We start from the raw sequence: 13,343 nt of genomic DNA, 5'->3' as shown, positions 1-13,343 counted from the left end.
TGATGATGGTGTGGTGTTGGTGATGACAGTGGTGGTGAGGGCAGTGTTGGTGATGGTACAGGAGCGTGAGGCAATATGTCTGGCCGCACACTTAGTTATTCACATTTAAATGAGAGGTATTCAAGCACATTGTGTGTTTGGTTCTAGACATGGGAAATGCTACTTAGTGCAAAAAAGTGTATACAATCTTAAAATGTCTGCTTTCTTGTCATTAGAGATGAGTGTTGTGCCATTTCACACAGTGTGCGTGGACCTGCCCCTAAAAGGTTCTAGTTTCACACAGTCGAGGACGTAGTGTTCGAGTGTGTGGCCATATGTTTGATCACACACTTTACATTTAGTTTTGTTTACATCTGCTTGAGGGACATACTGTCAGAGGTAATTATATCCTAACCTTAGTCTAGAAGAGGTTACATCATCTTGTAATCTAGTAATCTTGTTACTTGCTCCATATACATGTTTCACTTGATACGTCTCATCATGTTAAACAATAGATTGACTAATGCCTGTTTGCACTTGTCTGCTTGCGTCAAATTCCTAAGTAAGTTTTCCTAATTGCAGCTTTAAGGTTTTTTTTGACAGACCCAGATTGTATTAAACAGTCTTTCTTAGACTCGAGTTTGGCGAAGGCATCACCACTGTCATGTTCTTTGATGCCTATGTGAGAGGAGATCCACAACAGTTTGATCTTGACACCCTGGTCAACAAGGTACGCACATTTGTGTCTGGCTTCAGAGACAACCGCGTGACAACTTACGTTAAGGGTGTCAAGTGCAAGTAGTGAGGATAGAGAATCAATGATGATCAAACTGTCAGTGACAGTGGTTTCAATAAATTTAATGTTTGTGAATATGGCAACTTAATCAGTTTGCAGAGTGGATGCCCAGTTGTTAATTCAACTCCATTTTCAATTATATTACTGTTAGGTTGAGTCACAACGATACACTTACAGCCTTCCCACAGGCACAGTTAAGAGATCCAGCAGTGTAGATGGTCTGTGTGATGTTATCATCAGTCCATAGGGTAGGTATGTGTTCAAGAGCTCTCACTTTGGCAATGTGTTGGAGAGATACTTTATATAATAAGGGCTTTGAAACTTGCTGAAAAGCCTAATTTTTGGTGAGTGAGCGAAGATAGTGCGCTTGCTATATTAGATCTCAAGATATCACCCTAGGGGGTGACAAGGCCAATATTAACACATCTACTCATATATCAGTGTATGCTGCTCCTAGCAATGAAGAAACTGGAAACAGAGAATGGGAATCTGCGCAAGCGCCGTGTTACTGCTTACCTGAGCTTGATTCGGGTATAGTCATTCCTTTCCAAAACCCAACATCAGGAATAGCAGGGGGATGGAGCCGAAGGAAGGGCGGGATCAGTGCGTGCACTTGCTTCGCTCTCTCATCAAAAATAGGCTTTTCAGCAAGCTTCAAAGCCCCCATTTTAGAGAGTTTTGCTTCGCTAGTGCACTTGCTAAATTCCACAGGAAGGAGGGTGCTAGGATGTAAGGTGAGCATCGAACACACGAAGGACCATGTGAATTTCATTATTTTTATATTAAGCCCTGGCATAGTAGCAGGATTCGAAAACCGCCACTTCCTCCTTGCGAGCCCGCTTGACCTCGTTGCCTCTGTCCTTAGGCGACCTGGGGTGGTGGTGCCTGTGGAAGGAGGACTTAGAGGGACTCCCGGAGCGGTGATGGTGGAGACTGGAGGTGGAGTGACTACTCGATTCCCGGATGGGCTGCAGAGAGCTTGAAACCCCAGGGCGGGGAGAGGTGGGCTCCCTGGTGGCCGACTGGGAAGCCGGAGTGGAGGAGTATGGCTTGGGGTCCCTCGGTACAGTAGTCTCTCCCCGAGGGGCCTCGGTGGCGGCACATTTGCACCCGGGAACAGAGATCCTGGTCCCTCCAGGAGTGGGGGGAGCCCCGGTGTCTGACGGAACTGGAGGCTGCCGTCCAGCAGTGCCAAAGCTGTTACCAGAAAATGTGGGAGGTGTCAACATCTTCGTCGTCGTTGCGGAGAAGCACCGCCACTCACTCAGAGCACACCGTACAGCGACTCTGGTCGAACTTATCGTCGTCCACGCACGGGGCGTGGGCTGAATAGGCGGAGTGGCCATCCTGTTGGAACCTGGCCGAACACCTCAGAGAGCCAAGCAGGGCACCTTCTGGAGCTGAGGATGAAAAACAACCAGGAGAAATAAAACAATGGAGCAGGGAGGAAGAAGAGACTACAGATGTCTCTCCCTGCCACAAAAACCTGGGCCAGACAACGAAACCGAGCAACGACTCTGTGAGTGGGCCTGGACGAAAATAAACACAAAGGGTGGAAAAAGAAAGCCACCCACGTGGGAAAAAGCGACGCCCTTGGCGTGAAGCACCACACAAGAAGCAAAAAAAAAGGGTGGGGGGGGCGGGGGATAAAACGGGTAAACAGGGAAAAGCAAAAGGATTGAAAATGACTGAAGCCTGGAGGGCACAGGCACAAGGCCAAACAACCCTAACTAGCAAAACAACACTCCCCCTTCCTAAATAACTAAGAAAAGAAAACATCCTGGCAAACTGCTGACTAATAAACGCACAGATGGTGTGAAGAACAACAGACACAGACCATAATGCGAAGAAAAAGCTGAAGCCGGAGAAGAGTCTGAAAACGTCTACCTACTACAGTGAGGCCAGGAAGAATGACCAGACTTGTAAGCAGTAACACGGTGCATGTGCAGATTCCTATTCTCTGTTTCCAATTTCTTCATTGTTAGTAGCAGCCTATACTGATATATGAGTAGATGTGTTAATATTGGCCTTGTCACCTCCTAGGGTGATATCTTGAAGTCTAATATAGCAAGTGCACTAGCGAAGCTAAACTCATTAAAATTAATCTTTTAGGCGGATACGTTAGTATTATGATATCAAAGGGAACTGTCCGCCAGGGTGGAAGGAAATGCTGTTGTGTCTCAACTTTGTGCAGAAGGCCTAGAACAAATATCTTCATATGTATAGCTGTAGTTTGGATCCATGTAGATTCAACAGTACCATGGTTCATATATTCTATTATTTTTAAGGAACAATGTTATCAAGATCAACACGCAATAGTCTCAGGGCTATCATGGGGTTGACTTTAATTATTCTATCTTTGATACTTGGTATACCGCATTCTGTCCTCAAATTAAGTATTTATTGCTCATGGGACAGCCTAAAATAATTCTGAGGGCTTTAGTTTGCATATTTTCGAGCTTGTGTTCGAAGTGATTGTAACAGCGTTGGTGGTGGTGATATTGGTAATGGTGAAAGTAATGGTAGTGGTGATATTAGTGTTGGTGACAGCAGTGGTGGTGGTGATAGTAGTGATGGTGACAGTAGTGGTGGCAGTGACAGTAGTGATGGTGACAACAGTGGTGGTGGTGGTGATAGTAGTAGACACCTGCTGTGCCTCCTCGTGGTAACACACGGTAACTGGGTGCCTCGTGGGCCCAGGCTAGACAAGCAGGGCATCTCAGAGTAGCAGTGGGCCCCAGAGGGACGGTGCATAGGCTCATTGGCATGTGGACACGTCCTGGCGCCTACCAACCACTGCCCCAATGCCTTGGGGATTAACCTTGGGAGGTATAAGGCAGCCAGATTAAACCCCAAACGAAAAGACTGCGGTGGAGCCCGGCATCAAGCAGACATGCTTACAGAACTCCAACAAGACCCCAGCGGCGATATAGGCGGAAGAGGTGACCACCATAGGAACCCAACGACTACACCGGCTGACGATGGCAATGCATGATGGACAGGCTACTAAGGGGAAACCCAACAAACTGGGTTATCAGCAGACCATTGCAAATCTCCGTCTCTCCAGTCGTTGCAACACTTGCACCAATGGATTAATAAAAAAGGAGACCCAAGCTGTTTCGTTGCAGACTGCGCTCTTGGCACACCACATAAATCAACTCACGCTCAGCCGTCATCTAGGTCATCATACTCGTTATCATCATCAAAACCCCTATACCCCCCGACGGACGAGTGGCTACGGGAACAGGCAGAGATGACTGCCGGGAGTCTCTAATCAAACTCTGCACATGGGCGGCATAGATAAGATGGTCGTCTATGCACTGGGATCTAGGCAGCAATGCAATACGGTCTTGTCTGTGCGACTGATCAGTTCTTTCGAGGAGCCAATCTGCTCACCCCACATGGGGAGGGGGCATGAAAAGGTGCCCTGAACATAGCCTGCCTAAAGAACCAACCTGACTGGGCAACCGCACCCAGTAAGGTCATCCTTATGTGGTCGAAAACAAAATTATAACAAATCAAAACGAAAACAAATTATTCAACCTCTTATGGTCGCTGTAGGGATGCCAGTACCCTTCTGGATACCGGCACAAATGAGCGTCCTGAAAAATGAACAGCACTACCTTGCAGCCAGAAGTGAGTCCCAGCTCCCAGACGAGGGTAGACTCACAGAACGGGGTCTAACTATACCTTCTTCTGGAAGGATAAGCCTGCTGTGGAGAGAAACTGCATTTATGAAGTTGGCTTTGCCATCCGCCAACGCATACTACACAGGCTAACTAAAATGCCTGTTGCGATCAACGAGTGCCTCATGATGCTCAGACTCCCACTAAATTACTCACGGCATGCCTTTTTCATTAAAGCATATGCGCCAACACTGGATACAGAGGATGACGTCAAGGAGGCCTTTTAAACCGACCTTGACAGAGTACTAATCTCTATCCCCAGAGAAAATAAGGTTGTGTTCCTAGATGACTCCAATCCCGGAGTTGGGAGAGAAGCTGAAATTTGCCAGGGAATCATAGGGAAAAATGGACTAGGCAAATGTAATCCCAAGTATTGTGCACACAACCTCACTATCACCAATACCTTGTTTAGGCAGGCCGACAAGTTCAAGTGTTTGTGGCGACACCCACGATCCAAACACTGGCATCTCATTGACTACATCATTGTCAGAGAAAGAGATGGCCGAGTTGTCCTCATCACCCAAGATATGTGTGGCTCAGACCACTGCGACACTGTTCATCAGCTTGTCAGAGCCGAGCTGGCACGTTACATCGCCCCGAAACGGCAAAGGCAACAAGCCTATAGAAGAGGTTTTAACTCTAAGCGTTTGAAGGATCCAGTAGTACACGTGCCTTTAGAGAGCAGCTCAAACATGGGCTGATACACAACCCGACAACAAACAACCCAAATCAAAGTCTCGAATGGGGTATTCTCGACACTGCCATGACAAAAACTTGCAGAAAGACCGTTGGCCAGATCGAAACAATACACCAGGACTGGTTTTATGAAATGACCCGGAAATCAATGTACTCGTCGATGATAAGCGTGCTGCCTTAACTGACTGGCAGAACAACCCTCAGCCTTGGACCAAAGTTGATAGCTTCCACGAGAAGGCGGCGGCAGCCCACCCTAAACTTCGCAAATTAAAGAATGACCGGTTTAAAAATAAAAGCACGTGAAACGCAAAAACTTGCAGATCAACACAAGATGCACGAATTTTTCAGTTCCACCAAAAAAAAATATGAGCCAATCACTCTTGGCACAGCCCCCCTCCGCTCATCTGACGGTAACTCCCACCTTAAAGACGAAGAAGGCATCTGTCAGAGCTGGAAATGGCACTACCATTTGCTACTCAACTGAAACACCGATGTGGATGCCCTGACTACCCAGCAGGTTCCTTAGCATCCAGAGCTTACCCATCTCACCTATCCTCCATCCATGAATGAGGTAGCTACTACCATCAAACAGACGAAAAATAACAAAGCCTCATGGCCAGATGGAATCCCAGCCGAGGGCCTCTGGTTACCAGCTGTCTCCACTCTCTCCTAGAGAATATATGGGAAAAAGAGGAAATCCCCCCACCCCCCCAAGCTCTTAAAAACGCCTCCATCATCAATATTTGTAAGAACAAGGGAGACTGGTCAGACTGTGGCAACTACTGCACGATCTCGCTGCTGTCCGTAGCTGCCAAGATTATCGCCCGAGTCCTCCCAGAATCTCAACGTGGCTTTAGACCATCTCGTGGCACCATTGGCATGATCTTTGCTGCCTGCCAGATACAGGAAAATTGCAGAGAATAGCGTCGTGACCTGTACATGGCATTTATTGGCCTCACCAAGGCCTTCGACTCATTCAAAAGGGAAGTCCTCTAGTGGACCCTCAGCCGGTTTGGCTGCCCACCAAAATTCATCACCATTGTGAGTTAACTCCACGATGGCATGAACGGCAGTGTCCTGCACAATGGCATCCAGTCTGAATTGTTCCCCATGCAACAGGGGGTAAAACAAGGATGTGTACTGGCGCCAACTATCTTTTCCATTTTATTGGCTGCCTTCCTTACTCGTTTTAGTGCCAATTTAGCAGGTAGGGTGGACATAGAGTACCGGATGAAGGATCTTTTCAAAATAAGACGACTCAGCTTCCATTACTGGACTTCAGTATGCAGACGACCTCACTCTTTTCGCTCACACTGAACGCGACCCGCAGGAGATCCTGAACAACTATGCAGCTGCATATGCACACTTCGGCCTTGAAGTGAATGTGCGTGAGACTCAGATTCCCTTTCAGCCTGCCCCTGGTTCAACCACACCTCCACTATCTATCCGGCTTAACGGTACTACCCTCTCTAATGTTACCCACTTTCAGTATCTCGGCTCACACCGACTGTAAACCGAGGTGGACAAGGGCCAGTGCTGGAAAGGCGCTGCAGCCGCCTTTCCCGCATTAGATGGAGCCATCCACATGTGCAACTACTGCTAACGACCTTGCCGGTCCCGTATCGGTCTCTTCAGTCCCCTTAAAACACACCAACCTAGGTGGCATCCCTAATAACCCATATCACTGTAACATAGCTGGATGATCGTCATACTCGATTCCGACTGACAGCAAAGTAGATGGTGACAGTAGTGGTGATGGTGATAGTAGTGATGGTGACAGTAGTGATGGTGGTGATAATAGTGATGGTGGTAATTTTAGTGATGGTAACAATAGTGGTGGTGGTGGTCATGGTAGTGATGGTGTTAGTAGTGATGGTGACAGAAGTGGTGGTGGTGATAGCAGTGATGGTGATAGTAGTGCTGGTAGTGATAGTATAGATGGTGACAGTAGTGATGGTGGTGATAGTAGTGTGCTGGTGATAGTAGTGGTGGTGGTGATAATAGTGGTGGTGGTGATTGTAGTGATGGTAACAGTAGTGGTAATAGTGGTGGTGGTGATTGTAGTGATGGTAACAGTAGTGGTGGTGGTGGTGATGGTAGTGATGGTGTTAGTAGTGATGGTGACAACAGTGGGGATGGTGATAGTAGTGATGGTGACAGTAGTGGTGGTGGTGATAGTAGTGGTGGTGACAGTAGTGGTTATGGTGATAGTAGTGATGGTGACAGTAGTGGTTGTGGTGATTGTAGTAATGGCGACAGTAGCGATGATGATGATAGTAGTAATGGCGACAATAGCGACAGTAGTAGTGGTGTACAAGGAAAGCAATACATTACTCGACTATAAAAAACAATAATTATGATTTTATTTGTTTTTCTTACCAGAAAAAAGGTGATATGAAGCTACAGTGTCACTCACTCGCTCACTCATTCACCCAGCTAATGGGATAAAATGAGTAAAATGAGAGATAATTTGTTGATTCCTTAGTTAAGACTTTGTTTTATAATGTTATAATGTAGGGGAAATATCTTGGGGTAGAGAGGAAAGATGTCTGTTGCTATTCTGTGGTATTAAGTTGTCTTGTTTGACTTTTTTTCAGTTTGTTGATGGTTGGGTTAGGTGTGTGAGCTATTGAGAGTGAAGGGTGTGTGTGTGTGTGTGTGTGTGTGTGTGTGTGTGTGTGTGTGTGTGTGTGTGTGTGTGTGTGTATGTTTGTGTATGTGTTTTGTTGCTCACCTTACTTTGTGTGGCTGTTAGCAGTTCGTGTGAGGGGTGGGAGACACTGATTACGTGTTGATAGAAAGGTTTGAGAGAATCGTTTTGTTCCATTAACTTTCAAATTTAACTAGTTAAGTTAATTTAATTTTGCTCTGAATAAGTTAAGTTAGCCAGTATTTTAAAAGTCAACTACGTAACTTAATCGTGTAGAAGTTAACGATCACGTTAATTAATTGCCCGATGTGTATGCCTGAATTGGACATTGCAACAACAACTAAGTAACTGAGAGGTGACAGGCAACCCCAGTCTGGTTAGTTACAAGTACGAACTAACGTGTACTGTACAGGAAAACCAACGATATGGATGCTCACTCACTGGGTGAAAGGGTTGGTGTGTTTAATTTTAATATTGTTATTTTTATAAGTAGTTAATCGATAATTAACCGCGGTTAATCGATTAATTTGATAAAATTTCGATTAAGTTAAGTTAACCAGTATTTTAAGTTAACTAGTTAAGTTAGCTTAACGCAATCGTTAACTTATAGTACTTAACGATTAAGTTAAGTTTATTATCTGGTTAAAACTTTATCTTCTGTCAGTGATAATATAAATATTTCTTTTTTACCAATTTTCTTGTTAGTTTATCTGAGTGTGGAATTTTCTTGTAATTACTTTGGTGAAGTATAATATTCTTAATGACACACAGTAGTGTACACAGAGAATGAGCAAACACTAAAGGGTTTACTGAAAGCTTGGAAACATTCTATATTTTAATAATTAAGAAACGCTATTCTCCTTACAAGCCCCGTCTAGTGAGGCCACATATAAAATCTACTTAGAAATTACTTGAGCACAGTATTGAGCAGGAACAAGCAGTGACAGACAGACTGCTCTTACGTTCAGTTTAACTTAAGGCTTACTTGGCTAGTTAACAATCGACTACTAATTTTTTATCATTTACAAGTTTACATTTACTGTCCACAGCAATAGCGTGTGCTCTTTGTGCATGCACAGCTTGAAGCGTGGTGCGTCACATGACACTGACTCAACTCACCTGACTTATCGAGCTAAAGAAATCTAACCCGGTTATAACTTTACCATCAATTAACTGAAAGAACATCTTTACGCCTGAGACTCCATTAAAGAAAATCCTATACTACAGCAAAGAGACAAAGAACCTAATGTACTTTACACAACAAACTACTATATTATACTACTACAAACATATCACAGATAAGCCGCCGGATCTTAGGAGGGACTCGGCACGCTGTCTTTGGTGGGACTTCCTGCTTTTATAAGGCGGAGGGTGGGTGGGGGGCCAGCCTCGACAACCTCTCTCACTCTTCCTCTTGACTTTCACACCAAAATTTTCACTTGAGCTACTTCTCAGTCCACACTAACTTGGCCTCCAGAACCTCCAAGCTTCCTCCACTCCACTTCACCGAATATTTCGTTGAGGAGGGGGGGGGGGGTTATTGCTAGACGGAGGTGGAGTCACTAGATGTGTTGGAACTGTCAGGGGGTAACAGAGTCCAGGGCCTTTTGTGTGTGTTGTGTTGTGAAGTCATAGGGAGGAAGTACCTCCCTTAAAGTCCTGCTGTTCTTAGCTCATGGGACTGCATGTCAATGTTACCGATCTTTGACACCTCACGAGGGATGAACGACAACTGTAAGTAAAAGAAATAAAACGTTACAACCCAAATAGATTTGTTTACCTATTTATCTGTGAATTGACTCAGTGGTAATAATAATCTTTTTAGCTTTCAGTTAGGATGTCTTACGGGGCTGAAATTTTGTGTTTGCCAGATAAGTCAAAGATAATAGGCGCTATCTTATTTAAAAACTTGTTTTTTTGCAGATTACATAGCCTTTCGTTTGAATTTTATAGTGACGTATATAATAGCATTAATTGTAGTTGGAAGTACTTCTTACCTTAAATGGCTTTGGTGTATAAGTAGTGGCGAGGTTTCCTTCCATGCTGGGTAGGGGCTCATCTTCTGGCTTCGCCAAGTTAAAGACGTGAAGGATGGAAGTGAAGAAGAGGAAAAGTTCACTTCGAGCGAGGACGTTACCGAGACACATACGTCGTCCAACGCCAAAGGGAATAAACTGCTCTGGTTTCTTCACTCGTCCTTCTGCATCTATAAACCTGGCTGGTTCAAACCTCTCCGGGTCTTCCCACAGCTGTGAATCCATATGACAAGCATAAATGAGGGGAATGACGGTGGCTCCCTTAGGGATGGTGTAGCCTCCTAGTGTAGTATCCCTGGTGGTTGCGTGGGAAGTCCCCAGAGGAACTACAGTGGAGCGACGAAGGACCTCACACAGGGTCGCCTCTGTGTAGGGCAAGTGCTGCTGGTCGTCGAGAATTGGCATGCGAGAGCGGCCCACCACAGCATCCAGCTCATCCTGAACCTTGTGCATGACTTTTGGGTGACGCAGCAAATACACGAGAGCCCACAACAAACATGTCTTGACCGTCTCCTCTCCGGCACTGAACATGTCAGCCATTACCTGTACCAGTTGTCGGTCTGTAAATAAAAACCGTGAGTACGTTAATATAGGAGTCACAACCTACATAAAGAACATTAAATGAGTAATATTTTCACGGCGATTTATACCAAATAATATTTCTACCTGACAGAGTAAAATGAACAGAAATAATATATCATGTAAAGTTTCCCTTAAAACCTTATGTATGAAATGAAATATATCAAATACATGTTGAAGATCACGTCTCTGTTTAACTCCACTTGTAGGCAAGAATTATGTGGTAAAACGTGACAGACAAACACGAAACAATGAACATCAACTCACCAAAATCTTTTCCTTCAAATAGGACTCTTCCTTCCTCCTTGGCTCGGTGTTCTTCTAGGAGATAACAGTCAAGGATGTCTCCGGTGTGGCTGGGGTCAAAAGTCTCTCGCCTCTCCTTGATGATATTCCGGATCATCTCGCCAGACTCATCTCGGCTCTGGATCAGTTTCTGGAAGTTCTCATTGACTGAAGGGAAATACTTGCAGACGGGGAGGTAACTCGTGATGTCACACTTGAGAAACAGCTTGAAGCCTTCATCATGAAGTTCCATGAAGCGAAGGAAGTTGGGATTGTTGGGGCGGAAACGGACTGACATGAGGAGGGAACACATGACATTAGTAGAGGCATTACAGAGCAGCTCGCCCACCTCCATAGCCTTGCCCTTGCCTGTGGCCAGACACTGCAGCAAACACTCCACCTCACTCTGTGGGGGAAAAGAACAAGTAGAATATTAGAATAATTAAACATATCTTCTTTACTAAATAACTAAAGATCATTATGACGTTATTTGAAGTCTAATGATATAAAACATGTTAAAATTTCCCTTAAAATTATTCAGTAGCTGCTTTGTACAAACAAAAATTAAAATATCAGAATGTACAGGAAACTCGATTGTAACTCACCATAATCCTGACTTCCATCTGCTCACGACCTGGTCCGGTGGTCTTCATGCCAAGGGCTCGGAGGCGCTCGTGTAGGAACCTTCTCTGGTCCCGCCAGGTTACTCCAGAGGTGTTGACCAGACCTGGAAGCCAAAACATGCATAAAGTTAGTCAAAATTATTCCACACAGGTAGTATTGCCATGGTCAATTATATATTTATATCACATAGATACATGATATATATACATATATATATATATATATATATATATATATATATATATATATATATATATATATATATATATATATATATATATATATATATATATATATATATATATATATATATATATATATATATATATATATATAACGAATTATTTAATAGTAAAATGCAGTGTTGGTATGACCCTCGAGTTCAAGTTTATCCAGTAAGATGTTGTTAAACCGGCTCTTAAAATGAATGTTCGGACGCACCTCACCTCAGACCTCGACTTTGGCCTCTTGCTCTTTACGGTTTGACAATACCAAAGCTATTTCCTTATCATGTTGTTCTCTGGTAACAATATTTGATTCCCATCATGTATTTTGTATTTTCAACTAATGTATGAGTCGGCAAATATTGTTTCTTCCTGCATCAGAGCAAGGAATCGGAGGTGAAGGTCACTCTCACTTTTAAGTGAACGAAATGGTGCCTGTTCGTTTGGCACTTTCACCCGATCCTGTAAGGGCGCAACCCGACCTTCTTATTTATGATACAGGGAAGATGTTTCCTAGTGTTAGTGAACCTAATTTAATGGCTGTATTACTATGTAGAAATAATATTATGAGGCGGTGTCTTCTTGACAAGTGTTTGGGTAGAGTCTGGTAGGGGACCTGGGCCACACACCACCACAAGCTGGCTGCATTTCGCTTCCATTGCGTCACCGTCCCACGACTCTCAGCCACCCCACACCAACCTCCACTATGACTCTCCTCTGTCTCACCCTTATATAAACACTTCTCATCCTGAGTTTGTTTATTTATATATTAAATCTGAATGTCTGCTAATTTTAATCTGAAACAATAGACACAAGTTTGGCCGCATTAACAAGGAATTGACTTGAGGTTAGAGGCTGTAGAGGGAGTATGACCTACAAACAAGAGCAAAGCGCCTCAGGACAACTTTCTAGATAATTTTGTTAATCAAATGGCAGGAATTTCTAAAACTTTTGAATTTTTCAGAAAATGAGAAAAAAATGTGAAAACATGTATTATTACGAACATAATATTGACAATGTTTAGTAAGCGAAAGTGAAGGATTAAAAGTAGGTTTTTTATGTAGGTTCGATAATGGTGTTGATGTGAGACACAAGAGGACTTGCTTAAGGCAGCTGTTTACTCACCATAGCCGTCGAACATGTCATAGAGAGCGCTGGACGGGCGTGCGTGAAATTCCTCCCTCTTGAAGGCGTCACGGATGATCTTAGGGTCGGTGAGGACCACGAGCATTTTGTTCCCGAAGCTGAGACGGTATACGGAACCGAACTTCCTGGCAAGGTTCATGAAGGCAATGTGAATATCCTTATTGAGGAAAGGAAGGTATCCCAGGACAGGGACCCCCCAAGGGCCAGGTGGGAGGGGATGGGCGTGAGAGCCCAGGTAATAGCGGGTCCCCAGCAGCACTGTGATGAAGACCAACACGTGACAAACGTACTGGAGGACCACCACCTCCAGCAGCTCGCATAGCCATCTAAATATGTATACTCCTAACATCTTGGACTTGATGACACTGCCCAACTTGACGCGGCGGCCACCTATATACCCGCCAGGTCCAGCCAGGTCCAGGGGGTGGAGCCATAGGCGGAGCCCAACTGCCTGCCCGGCCCGCCACCCATCACCCACACAGTCATTTTTCCCCTTTATCTGAGGTCAGCTGTGTCATGATGGCATTACATACACACTTTGAGGTGGGCCTAAGTGTTCACAAGCCCAAATTGTAGAAAATCAAAGTTAGTGTTGTACTCTGTGTGGTTGGGTATGGTATATCCGCAAGTTACACTCAAGTT

At 44.5% G+C, this 13,343-nt stretch overlaps 1 protein-coding gene across 1 annotated transcript; it reads right to left on the bottom strand.

The window, feature by feature from the left end:
• Positions 1-8,629: 8,629 nt before the first annotated feature.
• LOC121873186 (cytochrome P450 18a1-like) lies at positions 8,630-13,056 on the bottom strand. Its single transcript, XM_042376522.1, has 5 exons — positions 12,681-13,056; positions 11,313-11,434; positions 10,690-11,113; positions 9,805-10,403; positions 8,630-9,539 (listed from the first exon to the last, which is right to left on the bottom strand). Exons 1-5 carry the CDS (start codon positions 13,048-13,050, stop codon positions 9,459-9,461), a joined length of 1,596 nt encoding a protein of 531 aa, XP_042232456.1. The 5' UTR covers positions 13,051-13,056; the 3' UTR covers positions 8,630-9,458.
• Positions 13,057-13,343: the final 287 nt, after the last annotated feature.

Source organism: Homarus americanus, unplaced genomic scaffold (assembly GCF_018991925.1).
Source record: "Homarus americanus isolate GMGI-L3 unplaced genomic scaffold, GMGI_Hamer_2.0 scaffold32929, whole genome shotgun sequence".
Taxonomy (NCBI): Eukaryota; Metazoa; Arthropoda; class Malacostraca; order Decapoda; family Nephropidae; genus Homarus; species Homarus americanus.
This window is presented reverse-complemented; position numbering and strand designations above follow the sequence as displayed.